General features: G+C 54.5%; 1 protein-coding gene across 1 annotated transcript in view; it reads right to left on the bottom strand.

Annotated features, from left to right (window-relative positions):
* The window catches only part of TESC (tescalcin), a 41,924-nt gene that overhangs the window by 19,903 nt on the left and 634 nt on the right, over positions 1 to 21,387 (bottom strand). Inside the window, exon 2 of the mRNA XM_024566950.3 lies at positions 2,835 to 2,904. Within this exon, the coding sequence (XP_024422718.1) occupies positions 2,835 to 2,904 (70 nt within the window). The remainder of the gene's footprint in view (positions 1 to 2,834; positions 2,905 to 21,387) is intronic.

The following is a 21,387-nucleotide window of genomic DNA, read 5'->3' on the forward strand; positions in this document are numbered from 1 at the left end:
AACAGGGCCCAGGGGGCAGCCTGGCAGCGAGAAGGGGGAGGCGGGAGCTGTGATGGGCGGCTCAGTGCCTGGGGGGGAACAGCCTCCACCCATCCAAGCCTGTGGAGCCCACTGGGTGTGGGGGAGGCCAACCTGACCAGAACCCTCTCACGCTTGTTAGCAATGCAGAGTCCCAGGTCCCATTCCAGACTGAATCGAAACCTGCTTTTCAACAAGGTCCCCAGGTGATCTGCGAACACATTTGTGCTTGCCGTCCAGCCGGGGAGGCAGAAACACTCATTTACGGCGCCTGACGCCACAGCCATGCTGGGACTGCCAGAGAGAGAAGGGACCGGGGCTGCAAGCCTGTCCCAGGCTGGCCAAGCCTGAGGGTGGGGGAATCAGCACAGACCTTCCTGCTGAGACCCGACGGACTGGATTTAGTCAAAGATGTGGAACACCTGACAGGCAGGCAGACAGACAGACAGCTGGCTGAGGCCAGGTGGCAGGAGAGTGGTGGCGTTCGGGCTGGCTGGTGGGGGACAGAAACGAAGATGTGTTTGCTGAGCACGCACTATGCTCCAGGCACTGCACTTGCCACCCCAGGCCTCCTGCTCAGCTCAGTAGGGGGACTTGTAGCCCGTGTGCTTGTGGGAAATGCAGAGTCTCGGGCCACGCCCCAGACCTGCTGAAGTCACACCTGCATTTCAGCAAGTTCCTGGGTGCTCGGCACATGCATGCATTGGAATGAACTGGAGCAGAATGTAAGGGTTCAGTAAGTCTTTGCAAAGGCCCGAGAGGCCGCTGGGCAACACAGTCAGGACTCAGCCACTAGACACTCAAAGTGGGAGGGGGCGCCAATGGCCTGGCAACATTTGCGTTCCCCTCTCCACTCCAACCCAGCCACAGATGACCGCTGCATGGGCATCTCGAGGTGGGCCCTCACGACCTCACGAACGGGGGGAACAATGACAGCCCCTGCTGCCGGATGCCAATGAACCCAGGTCAGGGCGGCATCGTCGTCTGCTCATCTTTAACACCCAACCCCGATCCCAAGGAGCACGCTCGCTTCCCAGCTGAGACAGGCACAGAGAAACAAAGTGATTGACCCACAGTCACACAGCCCGTGACAGGGCAGACTCAAATACGATTTGCTTCCCAAGCCTGGGGTTTTGTCTCTGCTTCCCCCAAGTCTGAAGAAGTCAATGCATGTGGAATTTGAACCTGAAGCCTCTTACCAGCCAAGACCCGTGACCCCAGACCCATAACATCGGGAACCCCAAAGTGGCCTGAACAGGGCTGGGGGTATAGTGTGCTGGAAACTTATCTTCAGAAAGGGGCCTTGACGCACCCCCACTGCGAGCCACATGGCGGTCAGGTCCACCAGCACAGGCACAGACCATCTGGCACAACAACGTGCCCATGAACTTCTGAAGGAACGAAGGAGGCCTTGACACTTCCATGTCCCAACAGCCAGCATGCAAAAGTGTCGCCTCTCGTTAGACCTCAAGGTGCTCAGCAGAGGTGTTCCCACCCCGCACCCACCCCTCAGCCCATGGCCACAGGAGGCTGGCCTTGCCCTGGGAAACCACTTCACCCCTCTCCCTGCTCCCCAATCTCTCCCCACCAGCCCTGCCCTTGGCTGATGACCCAGCCCCACCTCCTCACAGCTCTGAGAAAAAACAATTTGCATTTCTGGCCCAAACCATGGTGATTGGCTCAGACTCAGTCATGTGACCCCACCACAGCCAATAAGAAACAGGTGACCTTTTGCTGGGCTCTGGGCTCTCTTTCACTGGGTTTAGTGAGTAAGACACAGAATTAAAGATGTAAGTCCTGACTGTCTTTAAATCTGCCTTGGAGACAATCAAACTGAGACCACGAGATCCTTGAGACCCACAGAGTCTCAGCTCTGGGGATGGGTGCTCTAAGGATGCAGTGCGCTGGATTAGCAAAACAAGAGAATTTAGCTGTTTACACATCAGTTTCCACAAAGCTTAGTGAGATTTACGTCAGCTGTACCAAGAAAAAGGAAGTTTTCCTGGATTATAAAAAGGCGTGTCTTAAAAGTTCCAACACTGTAACCTTAAAACCCTGAGTGCTTACTTTAGGAAACATGGCCCGTTAGAAGTTTCTGGAAGAACAGCACTCAGCACACTGGAAACCCTGGCGGCTGTGGTTCCCCTTGAAGCTTCCTCACCGACCAGAGCAGCTGGTTGACCAGGCCCGATCATTCGCCTCACCCCAAAGAACTCAACCACCATCGAAGACTAAACTCATCGAGGATGACACAGCGCAACGCATGGGTCCTCGTAAAAAATGTAACCTACGGAGCTTTGAAAAGATGAACGCTAAAATCGCAATGTAGGAAGGTGATTTTCCTTGACAGAGATGGGAGGCTGCTGCCCACCACCTTAACCAAGACTCTAACTAACCACCCAGAGGAAGCAGAGTCAAGAGACGGGGCCTTGTAACGACCCCTGAGCCCCGGCCCTGGGCAGGATCCTGGCATTTCCCAGGCCCTCACTGTGCTTGGGAGTCCAGGCACGGGAGTCCAGGAGCACGCTCCGAGGGAGTCCGAGGAAGTCAGGGTGGCTGGCTACTCCCCAGCCCCTCTGCCTCTCACCTTCACTCATGTTATACTTTTCTGATTCCAAAAGAAACAGGTGCGTCTTTCCCTCCCAGTGGACAGCATCTTCTCTAGAAGGGACCAGACGAACGAAAACAACTACAGGAAAGGGGCATCCCTAGGACTCTTCCAGAGCCCCCGGGCACTCCAGGAAAGAGAAATGGAAAGAGAAATTCCCCGAGAGCCAGGGCCCTGCCGAACACACAAACCCCGCTGCGGGCCTTACCGGATGGTGGGCTGGTCTCCACTCAGCTGCTTAAACCTCCGGTGGAGCTGCTCGATCTGGTCTGATGAGACTGCGAAGTAAGAGAAAAGAAAATGAGAGAGAGACACTGCTGACCGCTGGACGCGGAGCAGCCAGAGGGCAGCTGGGGCCATTCTTAAGCCTCGTCCCTTCCCCCCTCTTCCACCCAATCTCAGGCCACCTCCCGCCAACGTAAAACCGAGTGGCAGATGAGTGTGTTGGCAAAGGGCTTCCCCTTCTGTCTGGTGGTGCGGCTGTGGGGGCACCAGTTCTGACCCCCTTGGCAACAACACACAGCGATTCCCGATAGCGGCTGCTCCTGGGACAGGACAATGGTGACCCAGGTCGTTTTTCTCCTTCTCCATCTCCTACGAGGTCCTGTCCTCTCCGCCCCCCTGCAGACGGGTCACCCCTGCGGACAGGTCTGTCCTCGCCGAGAAAGGCGCTTGGTGTAGTCACATACCAAGAGAAATACATCAGCCAAAGATAAATACCACAGGATCTCACCTAGATGTGGAATCTAAAAAAAAAACCAACATAAACAGACAAAACAGAAACAGATTCGCAGATACAGGGAACAGACCGAAGGTTGCCAGATAGGAGGGGACTCGGGGGCGGGAGGGCTGGGTAGAAAAGGTAGAGGGATTAAATAGGAACCTCCAGGTACAAAAACAGTCACAGGGTGCAAAGCACAGCCCGGGGAATGCAGTCAAGAGTGCTGTGATAACTGTCTGGCGTCAGGTGGGTGCTCGACTTAGGCAGGGGGTCATTTTGCAAGTTACGTAAGTGTCTAACTCCTTAGCTATGCACCTGAAACGAATATTGAACGTCAACTGTAGTTGAAAAATAAAAAAAAAAAAATTTTTTAAAGAGAGGAGTAGGGAGGGGGGAAGCGGTTTGGGCCGGCGCTGGACGTTGCTTGGGAGACCCATGTAAGAACATACAGGATGCGGACCACCACCAGCTGATGTTTGTGCTCAGTGTGGGGCCGCCAGGTGAGTGCTAGAAAGTGACCTGAGGCTGGTTGCCACTTGTGCTGCTTGGTAGCATTTGGGAGAAGCTATGCTGTGCACTGAGGCTGGCTGCCCCCAGTGCCGGGCTTGGGACCCTTTGGTGGGCACCCTGACGTGAGCTGAGGCCAGCCACCCTTGTGCCGGGCTTGTGACCGCTCCATGGGACCTGTGCTCTAAGCCAACACTGGCAACAGCTCATGTCAGGCTTGGGCCACCTGATGGAAGTCTCAGTGCAAGGTGACACTAGTCGCCACTTGTGCCAGGCTTAGGACCTGTTAGCAAGAGGTACAGGGCACGGTGAGGCCGGCCACCACTTGTTTGGGGTCTGTGGACCTTTGAGAGCTTTTAGGAAAGCCCAGAGCATGAGCCACGAGGGGCTGCTTGTGAGGAAAAGCTGCTGGAAGCGGCTGGGGCCACGGGCTTGGATTGGGTGCAGCAGGGTCTCAGGGAATCATGGGGTGGAAGGGGTGGTGGATGAGGGTGTTAGCCAGGTCAATGGAGACTCAGGTATGGCCGTCTGCCTGAACCTGCCCTGGGAGGTGGGGCCCAACAAAGGAAAAATGGCACCTGCCTGTGCATCCCTCCTGGGAGAAAGCCCCCCGACAGCTGCCCCTGCAGCCCTTGCCCTGAGTTGGGTTCATTCAGTTCCCCCCCACCCGGTCCCCTCCCCCGCCGCGGTCTGTCCTCAGTGCTCAAACTGCGTCCAGCGCTGGAGCTCAGAGTACGTGTCCGTCAGGGAGCGAGCCCCTCAAGTGAAACGCCCGGGACCCCAGCAGCCCTCTGGACTCAGCCCCTGATGGTTTTCATAGCCAGGTGTTTTGGAGACTCTTCTTCCCTTGCGCCCGGGCTGCGGGGCTGGGTGTGGACCCCTTGCTCCTCAGCAGGGACCTCCACGGCTGAGACAGCCCTCCTGGTTCTCCACTGCCGCACGGGGATGTGGGGCCAGGCCACTTCCCGTCTCTGTGCTCCCACCGGGCTCCACGGGGCTCCTCTGCGTCCTCAGGTACGGGACCCCCCTTCGGCCAGGCTAAGTGGCTCTCGGGGGTTGTCCTACTAGCTGTAGTTCTGATGTGAGTGTATGAGGTCTTCCTCATGCAGTGTCCATCCACTCTGCCACTTCTGACGAGAAGGAAAATCGTCCCTTTTCCAGGTGGCATCCTTTATTAAATTGGCAAAACAAAGCAGAGATTGTTTGGGCAATCTGCTTAGGTTGAGCCCAGTGTTTTAGCTTTTATGGTGAATGGGAGGGTGAACACATCTCTGTATCCATCTCTTTGTGCCTGTTGCACTTACTTCTTTCAGGATAAATTCCTGCTGAGCAGAATTACTGAGCTTTTTGCTGCGATGCAACATGCACGCAGACCAAAGTGCATCCCTCATAAGTGTCCTGATTCAGTTTTTCTGGGAACACATGTGGGGCACCTGGACCAAGAATTCGAATGTTCCCAGCACCCAGAAGCCCCCATCATGCATCACTCAAAAAGCTACCCATGGTCAAGGGTAACCACAATGCTGACACCAGAACCAACCCGCTGGTTTCAGGCCACACCGGAATGCCCCCCCGACAGCTCCACAAAGGACACACAGACGGTGGACGCGGCTGGTGCCAGAGCCTCAGCAAAGTGGCTCCGGCTTTGTAGGGTTAGTCCCCGTACAACAGCTCGTCCTCTGTGGTCACAGCCAGTCCTCACAGCCAGCCGGCCTGAGAGTCGGTCCCTCCCACGGACGAGCCAACAGCGACCAGGGCTCAGCGACAACAGACGGGCACACAAAACCCACAAGGGACAAGCCTGCAGCAGCAGCTGGTGTGAACAGGGAGAGGCACCGCTGGGCCTCACGGGACACCTACTATTTAAGGGCACCCTGCCACGCCTGGGAGCCAGAGCAGACCTCCCAGACACACGGAAAGAAACAGAGAATCAGCCATGTGGGGCGGGGTGGGGGGGGGGCGGGGGGGGGGCGGGGAGAAGTCTCAAATGAAAAAACAGGACATGAAACAGACAAATGAAAGTAAACGAAAGCAGACAAGCAGTCCACCAGGTACAGAGTTCACAACACTGCTTATAGGACAGGTGACAAACTTAGGGGACAAAAAGGTGAAGTCAGTGAGAACATTGATGAAGAAACCAAAGCCACAAAACAATAACCAGCCGGAAACAACGAATAACATAAGGAAGGTACACTAGAGAGAGCTGACACCAGACCACAGGAAGCAGAACACTGAGTCAGTGATTCGGAAGACAAGGGAGGGACAAACAGCCGATGGGAAGAGCACAAAAAGAACAAAGAATTTTAAAGAATGAGGGCAGCTTAAGGGACCTCTGGGACAACATCAAGCAGGACAACATTCCCGTCATAGGGGCGCCACAAAGAGGAGGGGGAGAGAGAGAGAGATTGAGAGTCTGAAGAGCGAACGGTCTCAGTGTGGATGCGTACCTTGCTCACGGTCACCGAACTTGAAAGAGACAGAGCCAGGGTTTGGACTCAATTTGTCTGGCACAGTATGTGTGGTTTTGTTTTGTTTATCTTATTTTTATTATATTGTACTTATGTTTTATTTTATTTATTATTTATTTTCTTTTATTATTTATTTTTTTTAATTTTAATTTAATTTTACTTCATTCTCACTGACACCCGCCCCGCACCGCCTCCCTGGGGTGATGGGACCAGACCGGCTGGGTAAACAGTACCTGGGTCTAACCTGAGGCACTGGATCAGCAATCACAGCCACACACGTGCCCCTGAGCAGCCTCTTTTAAGGCTGAATTACCTTGGAAACGTCACGCTGAATGAGAGAGGCCAGTCTCAAAGGCCACACGCTGCATGACTGCATTCTCGTAAAATGCTCTGAGAGGCGCAGCGGAGACGGGAAGCAGACCAGGGTGGGCAGGGAAGGAGCCGCCAGCGGGGTCGCCGCTCGGAGGCATCAGTTTCTTTCTGGGGCGGGTGAAATGTTCTAAGATTAGACTGTGGTGATGGTTGTACTGCCCTGGGATTACCTTAGAAGCCACTGAGTACACTGTCAATGGGTGAAATGTGGTGTGTGAGTTACAGGTCAGTAGCGCCGTCGGAAACAAACTACACGCACACTCACAGCAACCACAACAGGCCACGCTAACCACCATTTTCCGGGTCCTGGCCCCGCGTCAGCTGCGCCCGTGGTGAGCCTTGGTTCACGTGACCCTCTGGTCAGTCCTATTGCGTAGCTGCAGTGGGATCCCCACTCTAGGGACGGGGACACTGAGACTCGCCCCAGGTCATATAGGTGGGGGGAGCCGTACAAACTAGAAACTGCCACAGGCCAGGTTTCTCTAACGCACAGCTTCCAGCCAACGGCACCCCCAGTGTGTGTGCACACGCACACTCGCAGGTGACAACCACCCCCCCCCCCCCCGAAGCCCCGCATTCTCAGCTCCGGCTCCCTGGGCTGACCCTGGACCCCCACAGGGTCTGCCCCATTGGAACCTGATACACGGGTGCCCGAGTCACACACCCCGGACCGTGAAAGGCCCTGTCTGTTGTTCCCCTCGAGGGTTCCTGGGAAGGAAACTTTTCCAGTTTCCCCGCTCCTCACTCAGCCCTTTTTCCAGGTCCCCATGAGGTCACAGTTGCCATGGGGACAAGGGACAGAGACACTGCTGCTTCAGTGTGCCTCTCCAGCTCCTGATCTGGGTTTTAGATTTCAACCTGAGGGAAATGCTCGCCCTTCCAGGAGGCTGGTGGGGGTTTAATCGTCCAAATCTCTGGTGTGTGTGTGTGTTGGGGGGGTGACTTATCACTCTGTGGCCCAAGTATAAACAAAAGTCATGTACCTGCACTGCCCAATAGGAAGCCACCAGCCACTAGTGGCCACCGACCCCTAAAAGGTGGCCAGTCCACGCGGAGATGTGCCGGAGTATAAAACACACACTGGCTTCCAAAGCCTTGACACAAACCAACGTGAGCTGTCTCAATAATTTTGATATTGATTATATATGTTGAAATACTATCTTAGATGGAATGGGTTACATATATGATTAAACTTAATTTTACTTTTTTAATGCGGCTCCTAGAAAACTGAGAACGATTCCACCGCTTGTTACACTTGTCGTGGAGGGTGCCGATCTCCATGCTTTGGAGAGGAACGTAACTCCTAGTAATGAATCCCGAGGAGCTGAGACGGGGCACAAAGAAAAGCAGACAGCCCTCGTGGTCCGTTTGCAACAGTAAAGAAGGAAAGAGATGCTGAGCCTCGGGACGCCGGTTCCATGGACCCTAGTGCCTCCTGAAGACAGAGTACTACATGGCCTTAAAAAATACTCTTTCTCAATATTGAGGGACACAGGGCTATGTTCACACCACATCACTGTGTGGACAGTTAGCAGACTACGAGATCTCGCTTCATTGTTCGGGTTGATACACAAGCTCGTACTGATTTACGACAAATCAGTAAATTGTTTCCAGATGATACAGTTATAGGACATTTCTCTCCTCACCCCTTACTTTTGCTTCTCTGTCCTTTAACTTTCCTATGATTAACAGGGATTACTTGTGTAATCGTATTTAAAATGAAGATTTTTAACCTTGATGAGTACAATGAAAATGAAACCGGAAAGTAAGTGCGGGTGAGGATGCGGAGAAACTGGAAGCCCCGTACATTGCTGGTGGGGATGGAACAGGGCAGAACACGGCGCAGCCACTGCGGAAACAGTCTGGGGTTTTCTCAATGAATTACACATAGATGCACCGTACAATCCAATGATTCTCCTCCTAAGTACATACCCAAGAGAAATGAAAACATACATCCATACAGAAACAACCCTATACAAACAAATGTTCACAGCAGCCAAAAGGGAGGACCAACCCAGATGTCCACAAATGAATACACAAAATGAGGTCCATCCATGCAATGGAATATTCTTTGTCCCTAAAAAGGAATAAAATACGGACACGTGCCACAACATGGGTGAGCCCTGAACACACTGCACCGAGAGAAAAAGAAGCCAGACACGAAGCCACCAGAGCAGGCAAAGCTATAGATGCAGGAAGCAGACTAGGGCCCCGCACAGGTGGCTCGGCTGTTTAGAGCATCGGCCCATACGCCAAAAGGTTGTGGTTTCAATTCCCAGGCTCTAGGGTGGGGAGGAGTGAGGAGTGGCTGCTAATGGGCATGGGGTTTCCGTCTGGCCCCGGCCGCACCTGTAAGGCTGTGGGGGCCAGCTTGCAGCCTTCTATGCTGAGGAAGAGATCACGGGGCAGGGGTGGTTGAGGGGAGTGGCATAGAACAGGGGGTCAGAGACCACTCTCAGGGAAGAGGCGGTGGGGGTGGGAGATTGGGGGCGGAGAGATGGGTCTGATGTCCTATGCGAGGCCCAGCCTCCACCCCCGACTCTGGGGCAAGGGGAGTGCTAGCGTTCGCCCACAGCCAGGATGGGGTAGTCAGGGCTGCTTGAGCCCTAGTCCCGGGTGCCCAAGTCTGGTGGTGGTGAGGGCCACCTACAATGTCACTTGCTCCTTCCAGAATCCATGCTGGCTTTGGGGGGTTTGGGGGGCCTCATGGACTCCAGCATAGGCAACCTGTGTCCGCTCGACCCTCACCATTCATTTAGAGACGTTAACTGAGCGCCCCCAGTTTGCCATGCACCTGCTAGACACTGAGGTGCAGATGTGAAGACACATGTCACCCGGCTGGGACCCAGGATAATAAGTGCAGAGAGTCAGCTTGCCCAGGAGCACCCAGGTGGGAGTGGGGCTTCCAGGCTGTGGGATGGGGCGGGAGGTGATGCCCACTGGGGGCTGGGCTGGGGGGTGGGGGAGGGCTGGTGGGTCCCAGGGCTGGGGGTCTGCCCTGGCAGAAGCAGAGTGGAGAGAGCTCAGGGTGTCCCAATTCTTCAGCAGGGGTGAAAGGCAGCCGAGGGACAGGGGAGCAGGGGGTTGGACAGGGGCAGGGGCCCCACAGTCCCGGCTATGGCATTTAGCCTTCACCCTGAGCTTATGGAGGACGCTAAGGCCGGGAACAAGATCCCATGTGCCTCGTGATAGAATGGAGGTGGATGCAGATGATGGGGCTGAGAACCCACGGAGATATGAGCAGGTTTAGCAGTCCAGGGGCAGGGACAGGGAAGGGGAAGGGGAAGGGGCAGGGGCGGGGGAACACTCAAGACACAGTTGGAAGGAGCAAGGGCAGCTGAGAGCATGCCCCTGCTCTCTCCAGGGGTCCCCAGGGGCCACCCTGCCTCCCTCAGCAGCAGCAGCCTGAATGAGGGCCCTGGGACACCAAGTGGCATCACTGGGAAAGTCTTGGTGGCTTTCAGGGTCCCTGACGCTCTCCTGCTGCAAGTGTCCCGACAGACTGGCCAGGATTCCACCCAGGCATCGGGGGAAGTCCCAAATACAGAGGTGAGGCAGGCCAGACTAAGGTGAGCTCACAGCGCTGCCAAGAGCTGCTGCTCCATCCCAGCTTCCTGCCCTACTCACCTGCCTGCCTGGGGCCGCCACCTCCCACTCCGTGAGGCAAAGATAACAAGAGCCCCGCCTTCATGAAGCTGCTCACCCAACAAAAAACCACCAAAAGCACATCACACGAGGCTCTACCACTCAACACCCACATGTCCATGCAATGGACCGACCCCACCACACACGTGAAACATGCAGTAATGGCACATGCCACATGGATGGACCTGGAAAGCGTGTGTCTACGAGAAAGAAGCCAGTCACCGCAGTCCTGTTACATGCTTCCATGTATGTGAAACAGGCAGGACAAGCAAGTCCGCTGACACGGAGAGTGGATTAGCGGTTGCCAGAGGCTGTGGGGAGAAGAGTGACTGCCATGGGCATAAGTTTCTTTTTGGGGTGACGAAGATGTTCTGGAAATACTGACGGTGTTTGCACCGCACTTAATGCCACTGATTTATATGCTTTAAAATGGCTTAGGTGGTACATTTTGTGTTAGGGGAGTTTCGCCCCAATTAAGAAAGAATTCACATGCACACCTGGCACTGGGCCTGGCGAGAGGAGCAGGAGACACGGGAAGTGCCACCAGAGGGGTGATTCTGCCCTAAAGCAATAATCCCCTGGCACCTGCGAGGCTCTGCAGCTGGCTCCAGGCTTGGGAGGGAAGAGGCGACTTGTTGTGTGCTGCCTGGGGCTATGGCCAAAGCAGTGACTCATTCCAGGCCTCCGCAGCGGGGAAGGGACCCGTGGGGAAGGGACCCGCCCTCGCACGCCTGGCACACAAGATGCCTCATGGTGCTGGCTGCCCAGCTCCTCTCCTTCACCTGCCTCCCCCTTGGAAGCCATGTGCCCAACGGGTACCCATCACAGACCACACCTTGCTGCCGGATTCTAAAATAAACCCAAGATGCACTTGGGTACACTTGACCTTGAGAAGGCAGTTATCAAACCGAATTCTGTTCTCCAAAGCAGTAAGCAGCAACTAGACTAATTGCTGGCTTTGATCCAGCACCTTCAAACCCTTTTCACACAAACTTCAGCCGACTTCGGAAGTGCACGCGCAAGGAATTCCCGGCATGAGTGCCCCAGGCCCACACCAGCACGGCGTCAGCATTTACTGGGTTGGCCGGAAGGTCCACTTCGTTTTTTCCATGCAATAAAAGACATATTTTTCATTCTCACTGATAACTTCATTGATTTGGATACTTTGAGCCTGTCGGCTACCTCCTGCTCTTGGCTTCTGGTGGGGAGAGGCCAGGGTGCTGCTAAACACCTTCCAATGCATAACACGGCCCCCCAGCAACGGCCTAGTTGGACAGAATGTCAATTGTACCAAGACACTTCACAAACCACTTCTGACACGTTCGATCAGTCACAGCACCTTCGCCATACACGGCACACGTCTTTTTTCGTGTCTCAGTTGTGCTTTTACCTTTCTTGGAACAAAGCGTAAACCAAAACTGTTGCCTATTTTCTTCCATCTTCAATATTAAAATGGCTGCACAAAAATTCACAAATTCTGATGTGTTTTTCTTAATGCATGCTATGACAGCTGTCACAACACAATGTAACAAAATTGTTTCTAATCAAGTTAAAGACGACTCAGCACGACGAGAGCCATCGTATGGAAAAAACTAAGTGACCTTTTTGGCCAACCCCACATTTTAATCTCAGGTGTTGTGCACCTTGGTTTTGTTCTGAATCTCTGCGTGTTTTTTTTTTTTTTTTCTACACAGACTGAAACCTCCAATTCTCAGGCCTGGAGGGAAAGCTGGGACAGAGTGAAGTGACTTGACTTAGGGAACATTTCTCCTCCTGAGCAATGAGACAACTGGGACAGCTGTCGGAGCGGGGGCGCACGGCTCTGCAAACCACATAGCCCGTGCTCTGCTCACCTTCGCTCGGCCACCTCTGGCTGTGTCCTGTTCTTTGCCGTTTGGTTCGCAAAGTAATGACGACCCTGTGTTAGCATTTACTCAGGGGCAGGAGCTCAGCCGAGCTCGGCAGACACGATCTTAGATCTTATTTAGTCTTCAGGAGAATGTCTGCTTCTCAGGGTGGGCGTTGCACCCATTTTACAGATAAACTGTCTCTGAGAGGTTAAGTCACCTGCTGGCGTCACACGGCTACGGGTGGCACAACAGGGACTTCAGCCCAGGCCTGGACTCCAGAATCTTTTCTCAGAGCTGTTCGCTGTGCTGCGTGCAGGGATGGAGACGTGGCTGGAGTGATGAGTACATGTCATTTATGTCACTAAAAAGACAAAGTTGTCTCCGCTGTAATAAAAAGACTAAAGATGAGGAAGGGGGGGAAGCAACGGAGAATCAGTAGAGATTTAGAGAGTGGGTGTCTTTCAGAGCCCCTGGGGAATAGGTTTTCACATCCTCCCAGAGCTCCCTTCAGCTCCAGACTTCCTCTCAGGCCTGACCAAGCGGAGATGGGCTTATGGAAAGTGTGAGCGCTTCTTGTGCAAGGGCATTCAGGTAAAGGGCTCCAGTTCCTGCCAGCAGACTCTCCAATCCGCTATAAACACGTGGAATGCTGGATACAGTAAGAAACAAATTCAATTCTCCACTGAGTACGGAAGCACAGGAAACCCCCAGGTGTCAGAAGTGAGGAGGAACTCAGACCTGGCCGGGAGACAGTGCCAGGTGCTTCTCAGGTGTCTGGGGGCTGTCGTCAGGGTTACAGGCTCCAAGAGCCAAGGGCGGGGCCTCTAGCCCGACAGACAGAAGCGGCCTTGGGTCAGTGTGAGCTCGAAGCGAGACTCCCGTCAAAGGCTGACACAAAAGGCTGCATCTCCGTGCGAGATGGGCCAGAAAAACGTGCCCCATTGGCCCAGAGTCAGCAAGGACGCTGAATCTGCCCAGGAGGCGGCAGGGGGCAGAGGAGGGGGCTAGGCCCCCATGATGAATCAAAACTCAGCCTGTGCCACACACGGGTGAGAAATCCAAACACATGTGGTGCAGGGAAGCCAAATGGAGAAATAAGGGAAAAAGTGTTCCCAGACCAATGAAAGCCCTAAGGCACCGAGAACAATGGATGCAAAGCACCGTGTGAGGCACACCCACAACCCAGGGTGTGTGGGACGCTCACAGGGGAGATACTTTCAGTATGCTCTTCTCCACAGGCTGGGCCTCAGCATAAGTCAGGAGCTGAAGATAGTTCTGGAAGGCTGTGGAAGCCAGAGGGAGACAGCCCAGCTGAAGATGGGCACACGATAAAAAACCAACCACGCAAGCAAATGAGCCAACATATGGGAGAATCAGCAGACACAGTGAGCACAAAGGTCAGCATCCCGAGAAGGTGAAACAGAAAAGGTAACAGAAGCAATAAGCTTTAAGTTATTATAAAACAAAGAAAGAGCGAGCAGGAGTCTGTGACCGAAGTAGAGAATTTGAAAAACATATAGGACATACACAGTGTTTTTAAAAAGTCGTTGGAATCAGAAAACTCAACAGTCAAGTTCAGGCAGCAAGGTTAGAATAGCTGAAGAGAGACTTAGTGAACTGGAAGGCAGAGATAAGGAAATGACCCGGAATACAGCACAGAGCAACACAAAGAAAACATGAAATACAGGTGAAGACGCGTTTAGCACAGAACGGCACGATCTTACATATTTCCTACAAGAATTACTGAAGGACAACAACGAGAGAAAGGAGGGAAATACTGTTTTCATGATGGAAGGCATGAGTTGACTTTAGAATGAAACAACATAAAACATTCCTGGGCAGAATACACAAAACAAACTCGCACCAAAGACACAGTGTAGGGAACAACAAAAACTTAGGACACACAGAACACAGATTTCTACAAAGAAACATCAGCTGGACAAAAGCGCTGACCACTCCACAAGAGAACATGAAGTGCTAGAAGGAAACACGCAACGACCTCGGATTTCATACCTAGCCAAACAATCCTGTGTGTATATGGGCAAAAAACGGCATTTTCAGACAAAACCGACAACGCACAGAGACTCATCGAAAAATCTACGGAGCCCTGGCTGGTGGGGCTCAGTGGATTGAGCACTGGCCTGCAAACCAAAGGGCCGCCGGTTCGATTCCCAGTCAGGGCACACGCCTGGGCTGCAGGCCAGGTCCCCAGTAGGGGGCGCGCCAGAGGCAACCACACGTTGATGTTTCTCTGCTTCTCTTTCTCCCTCCCTTTCCCCTCTATCTAAAAATAAATAAATAAAATCTTTAAAAGAATAAATAAAAAAAAAATCTATGGAAAGACAGATTACATAAGAAGAAAACTAAATCTACATGACAGAAGAGTGGCAATAATTAACAGGGTCTGCACAAAGCAATAAAACCTAAACATACATTTTAGAAATAAAGAGTGATACACACGAAAGCACGTCGAGGCCCTTGATCGTCGCACAAGGGCACCATGATGATTCATTTCAGGCACGTCAAAGATGGCAGGCATGTCAAAAATGGAATAAATTACTGAAGACAGTTATAGAATGCCCTTAAAAAGAGGAAATGTGGCCAGCTTCTGAAAATTTATCATCAAAACGGTAAGTGCCTGCTAACCAGTACTGAACACTTACCAGGTGCCGGGAGCTTTACTCATTCAGTTCTAACAACAGCCCCGTGACACGTTCCCATTTTACAGACGAGGAAACTGAGACTTGGAGGCAAAAGTTACGTGCCTAGACGTCAGGGAAGAGCAGCACCGTGAATCAAACCCACATCTCTCTGCTGGTCAAGGCCAATGGGTACCCATGCGAGACTCTGGCTAAGGTCTCAGGGGTTGCACGTGAGGGTAAGTCAAAGGAACTCCTTAGAATTACCAGGTGGGTGAGGCCCGCAAGGTACTGGGCACTCGCTCAGGGTCCTTTGATCGTTAGGACCCTGGCATGGGTGCCAGGAGGAGGGATGAAAGCCCCCTCCAACCGCAGGGCGCAGGGAAGTCACTCACGGCAGCCGCCCTGTCTTCCCACTGACGTCTAAGACCCAGCCCCAGTGCTGCGGTCTCCCGCCTGGTGCCTGTCCTCTCTCCAGGAGGTGCTTCAGCCTTGAGACCTGAGTGCTCCCTCTCATTTCCCGGGGAGCTGTGCCCAGAATGGAAGACCCACTGCTGACAACCTGCCAGTCCCCAAAGGTCACAATGCTGGGACAAGAAAGGGCCTTTTGTCCTAGTGCTTAAGGTGGCTGCCACGAGCGGAAGTCGACCTTCTGGCTTTATGAATTAATAATAAAGTCAGAGCAGGAGACAGGCTGGCTGGCAAGACCAGGGTGCCAGGCTCCTCCCTGTCACCTTGCTCAGGGCCCCCACATGGGCGGAAGGAGGCCTCGCCTTATCTTCCCAGAGCATCGGGCACTTCTGAGCCGAACGCCTCATTCCCTCAGCTTCAGGCAACAGGCACTGAAGTGCTTTGCAGAAGTCAAAAGCATCATGGGAACACCCGAGGTGTTCCGTCTGTATCTGAGCATGATTAAATTTGTGCGGCATTCTGGGGACCGTTAACTCACCAGATATCCTGCCAGCGTGGGGGTGGGAAAGGCAAGAAAGAAGGATGCACGAGGGACCTCGTTACTACTGATCTGTGGAGCTGGGACGCCTTGGAGTGGATGGCCGATCACTCCCATGCTGAGAAAACAAATTCTTCTGCAGCACGTGGGGTTTATGTCATGTGGGAGAGGCAGTTGGGGTTCATGCCATGTGGGAGAGGCAGTTTCTCTCGAATTTGAAAAGGAGGCAACCCCTGAAAGTCCCAGTTTTGAATCTGAGTTCCACACTCAGCATCGAAACGACCTTGAGCAGTCGCTCGCGTGCCTGAGCCTCAGTTTCCTCACCTGTAAACTGGCAACAACAATAGTCTTGCCCTCCTCGGGCTCTGGAGGATGAAACGCCCAAGAAAGAAAGCAGTTGTCTCATTCACAGCTGGCCGAAGGGACCATGGGCCACCTGGTCAATGTCGAGTCTCCAACGAGCTGGAAATGGCGGTTCAGAGAGGGCTGCTAGGACCAGGCGTCTCAGGAAGGCCGCACAGGGCAAACGCCAGGGCCCGTGGCCTGCAGGCAGGGCTCCACGGCCATTCTAAGGTGGGGGTGAGGTATGGGGTCCAGCTGCACCGATCACAAAGTGGCAGCAAGGATCCTAGCAGGAGCTGCTTTTGGGGCACCCAGGAATTAAATTCACTTGCTACCCAGTCCTTGTGCAAGCTTCCAAAACCAGCCTGCACATTCCCATCTCAGGAAGGTGGGCGGGGAGGTGCGGATACCCACACCTTACCAACGCGGAGAGGGCCTCCCTCCTGAGGTCTGGACCACTGTCCCCAGGACGCCAGACCTTTGCCCTCCTCCCCGTCCCCCTCCTGCCCCGAGAGCTCAGCCTGGGGGGACTGGTCCTCCTTGGGCCTCCCAGACACGATTGTCCCTCCCTGCAGGGAGCCCTGGTTTCTCATTTTTCTAAAAAAACAAAAAACTAAGTGCTTTTATTATTTTCTTACTGAGGTTATGCTTTACACAGGACGGAATACATCCTCAGTGTTTTGGGAAGCTGACGAGGCTGGGGGCCCACACCCCGCTAGCCACACAACTCACTCCTGCAGCCTTTTTCACGGGGTACGGAGACTCCCTAAGAATCCCCAGTTAAAAGCCACTGTCCACTTCAGAAGAAATGGAAAGGGAGCCGGGCGGGTTTTGTTAGCCTCTTAGGTTCACGTGCCTTGGCAACGACGGGAGAGCAGACTGGCCCGGTCTGCCTGTCCGTCCTTCCCCCCGAGCCCCGAGCATCTGGATGGCTGGGGAGGCACCCGATCCACCAGGGTGTCCAGTGCCCGGAGCACAGCGGGAACACGGCACGTGGTGAGCAGGGCAAGGCCCCGGTCTGGGGCCACAGGGAGACTTTCTAACCCAGGAGTATGGCCCAGCGGCGAGAATCCAGTGGACATAGGGCACCCCCATCTCTGGCTCCTCCTCCAAGGTCAGGGTCTGGGGCTTAGACCAGGAATGAAACCCTGACTCTACTCAGGAGCCTGCGGCAAGTCACAGCATCTCCCGAGCCTCCATTTCCTCATCTATAAAATGGGCACGCCAGTGTTCCTGGGAGATTCCGTGGGTGAAGAGAAATGAGCTCCACGGCTCAGCCCAGAGTTTGGCAGATGACTAGCACTGGGTAAACATTAGCTGTTACCAGTACGAGGTCCGCACTCCAAATCTGGGAGATTGGGTTTTTTTCTTCCTTCTGGCAGCTTCTGCAGAGACAGGCCTGTGGAGCTGTTTTGGAGCCTGAAGGAAAAAACAGACCCTTCACCTTTCCCAGAATCCTCCTCTATTATTTCCTTTCTAAGTTCAGGAGCAGGCAAAGATGGGGGGGACGGGTGGGGGACAGGAAGCGGGGCTACCTCCCAGCAGCTCAAGGTGGTGAAGGGGGACAGGCTTGGGTGAGTGATTCCTAAGGAGCCTTTCTTCCTGTCTAGGGACCGTTTGGCACCTCGGGATACACACTGGGCTGGGTCAGAACAGCCGGTGCTGGAGTGTCCAGTGCGTTTCAGAAATCTAAGTAATCAGCTGTCTTGGCTCAGCAGTGACGGTTGGGAATGCTTGTTTATGTTTTCAACCAATCCGTGAGCCTCCACCCGGCAAGGGGAGTGGGCGTGCAGCCCGACGATGCCCTGTGTGGGCGAGCTGGTGCTCAGCACTATATTTGGTGGAGCTCGTTCAGTGCTGAAGCCAACGGGATGCATGGTGAGCAGGGAACCAGAGAGGCTGGGGTGGGGAGCCAGGGAGGGCCCAGCAAGGCCAAGGCCAGCTGGTGCGGGGCAGGGGCGAGGGACTAGGTTTTCTCCTGGACAGGGGCTCCTGGGCAATACTCCTGGGCTTACCAAGTCCCCAGGGTTGTCACTCCTTTAATGTGAACCCCTTGTGTTCTCAGCAAGGACCACGCACCGTGTTACAAAGGTGCAAAGACGCAGTCATCCCCATCTTAGGGAGCTCCAAGTCTCAAGGGGGTGACAGGTGACAAACTATAACAGGCTGTCATATGTGCTGGTATGGGAGGGGATACAGGGGCTGCGGGATCCTGAGGATGGGCATGTACCCCACAAAAGTTGGATGGAGAATAAGTAGCCAGGGATGGCTTTCTGGGAGGGGCCAACAGCTCCACTGAGCCCCGAATCAGGTAGACAGAGCATGAGCTTCGTGAAGAGGCAGAGCTAAGAGATGTCTGCAACCTTCACCCGGGGGGTGGTTCCTGAATGTAAATACCGATTCCTGCACAGTAAGATGGCAGAGTGACACCTTACTGTGGCAGAGGGCAGCGGGAACAGCTGTGCAAAGGCCCGGAGGTGAGAAAAATGTACCGACAGGCTTTTCCTACCCCTTCTGGGTTCCTAGAAGTGGCAGTGAAAACAGAGTGGCAGGACGGTGGCTTGGGGATCCTGTGACCCCCTTCCTCTACTCGTCCACTTAGGAGCTGTGGGACTGCAAGCGGCTGCTTTACCCCTCTGGGCCGCAGTTTCCTCATCTCTAAAACAGCACATTGCCACCTTCCCTGAAAGATTATTAGGAAGATTCCACCAGCGTGCATGCCAAGTGCGCGGCACAGAACCTCATGCTCAGGGACTCCATCAGCATCCTGCGCTCGCCCTTCTCTGGGTGTCCAGATGGAGTGCTCAGGGGGCCGGCCGATCCTCTGGGAGAGCCCGGGATCCAGATGCAGCCCCGAGGCCCAGAGAGGCTGAGTGACTCGCTTCAGGCCACACAGCCGGGAAGAAATGAGACCAAGATTTAACTTTAGCTGCGGCTCAGAGTGACCGGGTTGTACCCATGTGTTTACAGCACAGCCAACTCCACCAAACGTTGGCCCGAAGCCACAATCGGGCTCTTGCCACAAAGCCAGCCCTGACTGTGGCTGTGTCCTCAGCTCATTCCTGCCACAGGACCTTTGCCATTGCGGGTCCCTCTGCCCAACATGCACCTTCCAATGATCGTAGGGCTGGCCCCTCCTCATTCGGGTTTCTGTCCCGCTCCCACCTCCTCAGAGAGGACCTCGGGTCCACCTTAAAGAAACGTGTCCCCGCCTCTCCCCCGACTCCCACACCTCCCCCCCCACATTGTCTCCTTCACAGGAGCTGGTTGGATTACACTGTGTCTCCTCTCAGAACACCAGCCTCTCCCTGGTCCACACACACTCGCCCAACAGGTGGAAGTGCCCAGACTGTGCCAGCCCCTCTCAGAGGACGAGGGAGACCTTTCTCTCTCCTCACAGTTCAGAGAACTGAAGGCGTTCATCCTCCCCTCAGCTGGGGTGTGAAACCTTCGTCCTGGCCAGCAAGAAGCGACACCACATCAGTCACATCCAGGAAAGCTACAGAGCAGGAACACCCAGCATCTGTCACTCCCTCCCCCCACCAACATGGGACCCAGGAAACTGACAAGCTTCCCAGCATGCTCTGCGTCTCCATCACCTGTCAAACCCACAACCAGTGGGAATTTCCCCCAGACTGCCTGCCTGCCTGCTGTGGGGGCTGCCTCAGAAATGGGGGCTGGTGGCCAGCCCACCCTTCTGGGGGGTGGGGGGTTCCCAGCTACAGAGCACCCCCACCTCCACCAGTCCAGATACAAGACGGTGAGTGACAGCAAGAAGGCACTCAAGGAATAATGAAAACAGGGGAAACCCAAGGAAGTCCAGGAGAGGGGAATCCTACCTCCTCCATTTGCCTGGGGCTTGAACTGGACGTTATGAGACATTTTAAAGAAGTGAAATACGCTCACGTGGTTCATAATGAAAATATAACAAAGTTTACAGTGAAAAGCTCACTCCCCCTTCATCATTCCCACACAACCCCCCATAAATATTCATTATTCTTACTGCCTTCGGGGGCCTTCCAGAGTCCTTGATACAAAGCAATTACAAATATATACTTAGTCTCCCTCCCTTTTTATTTATTTTTTAAAATTATTTTATTGTTGTTCAATTACAGTTGTCTGCATTTTCTCCCCACCCCTCTACCCTACCCCAGCCAAACCCACCTCCCTCCCCTGCTTCCACCCTCCCCCTTGGTTTTGTCATGTGTCCTTTTTAGTAGTTCCTGATCCCTCCCTTTTTAAAAAGAGTCGCATATTATACATTATCGCACACCCTTTTCCCTCCAGTTGCTGATAGTTCTATATTTGTACACAGGAAGACATACAGACAAGCATGGGCACGTGGGCGGGTGTGTACACACGCGCCCCCCCCCAGTCCAGCTGTTCAGGGGTTTCTGTAATTACCCTGGAAACAGAGGTGCTCGGATTGGGGGTCAGGGCGAGTCGCCTTTCAGCCCCCGCACGCACGGCTGGTTTCCCCCGGTGACTGACTAGGATGCTGGCCGTCCCCACTAACTCGGGGCAGGTGCCGCGCCGGCTCCTGCATATACAGCACAGCTGCGGCTCCCGTTTCCGAGCACCGAGCAGGTACTAGCGGAAATCCCACTCCAAAGAGAAGGAAACCAAGCCTCCGAGAGGGCAAACGACTCGTCCCAGATCACACAGCTAGGAAGGAAGTGGTGCTGGCAGGGTTCACACCCAGTCTCGTCTTTTCACCTCCAAAGCCAGCGTGCCCGCTCCCCCGCCGCGCTGCTCCACAGTCCACACTCCTTTTCACGGCCAGTGGCTGCACCCCGCCCTCCGAGGTCAGGGCCCACGGTCAAGTTCCCAGCCCGGTTGGACCTGGGCAGACAGGCACTTCCACCGGCCAGGTCCCTGGGGTCACCTCGGCCCGTGGTCCCGCCTCCCCATGCGCCTCGCCTCTGCGGGTCCCGGGAGTCCCGGAGGACTCGAGGAAGGTCGCAGGGCTCCTGCAAAGTGCTCGGTGGGCGCCGCCTCGCTTCAGCTTCCCAGCTGCCCGGGGAGCTGCGCCCACCTGAGCCCATTTTACAGACGGGAGGACGACGTCAGAGCCCGGCTCCCACCCAGCTGCCGCCGGTTTCAAAACTTTCCGCCCTCTGCGCATCAGGAATCCAAACGACTTTCAGGTGCAGGGCGCGCGCCAGCCCGGCGCTCGCTCTCCCCGCCTCGGCGCCCGCCCTGAGTTGGGCGGGGGGTGGGGGGGCCTGGACCCCGCGCCCTTCTGGGGCCGCAGTCCTCAGGCCCCGA

The sequence above is a fragment of the Desmodus rotundus genome, chromosome 7 (genome assembly GCF_022682495.2).
Source record: "Desmodus rotundus isolate HL8 chromosome 7, HLdesRot8A.1, whole genome shotgun sequence".
NCBI classification, from domain to species: domain Eukaryota; kingdom Metazoa; phylum Chordata; class Mammalia; order Chiroptera; family Phyllostomidae; genus Desmodus; species Desmodus rotundus.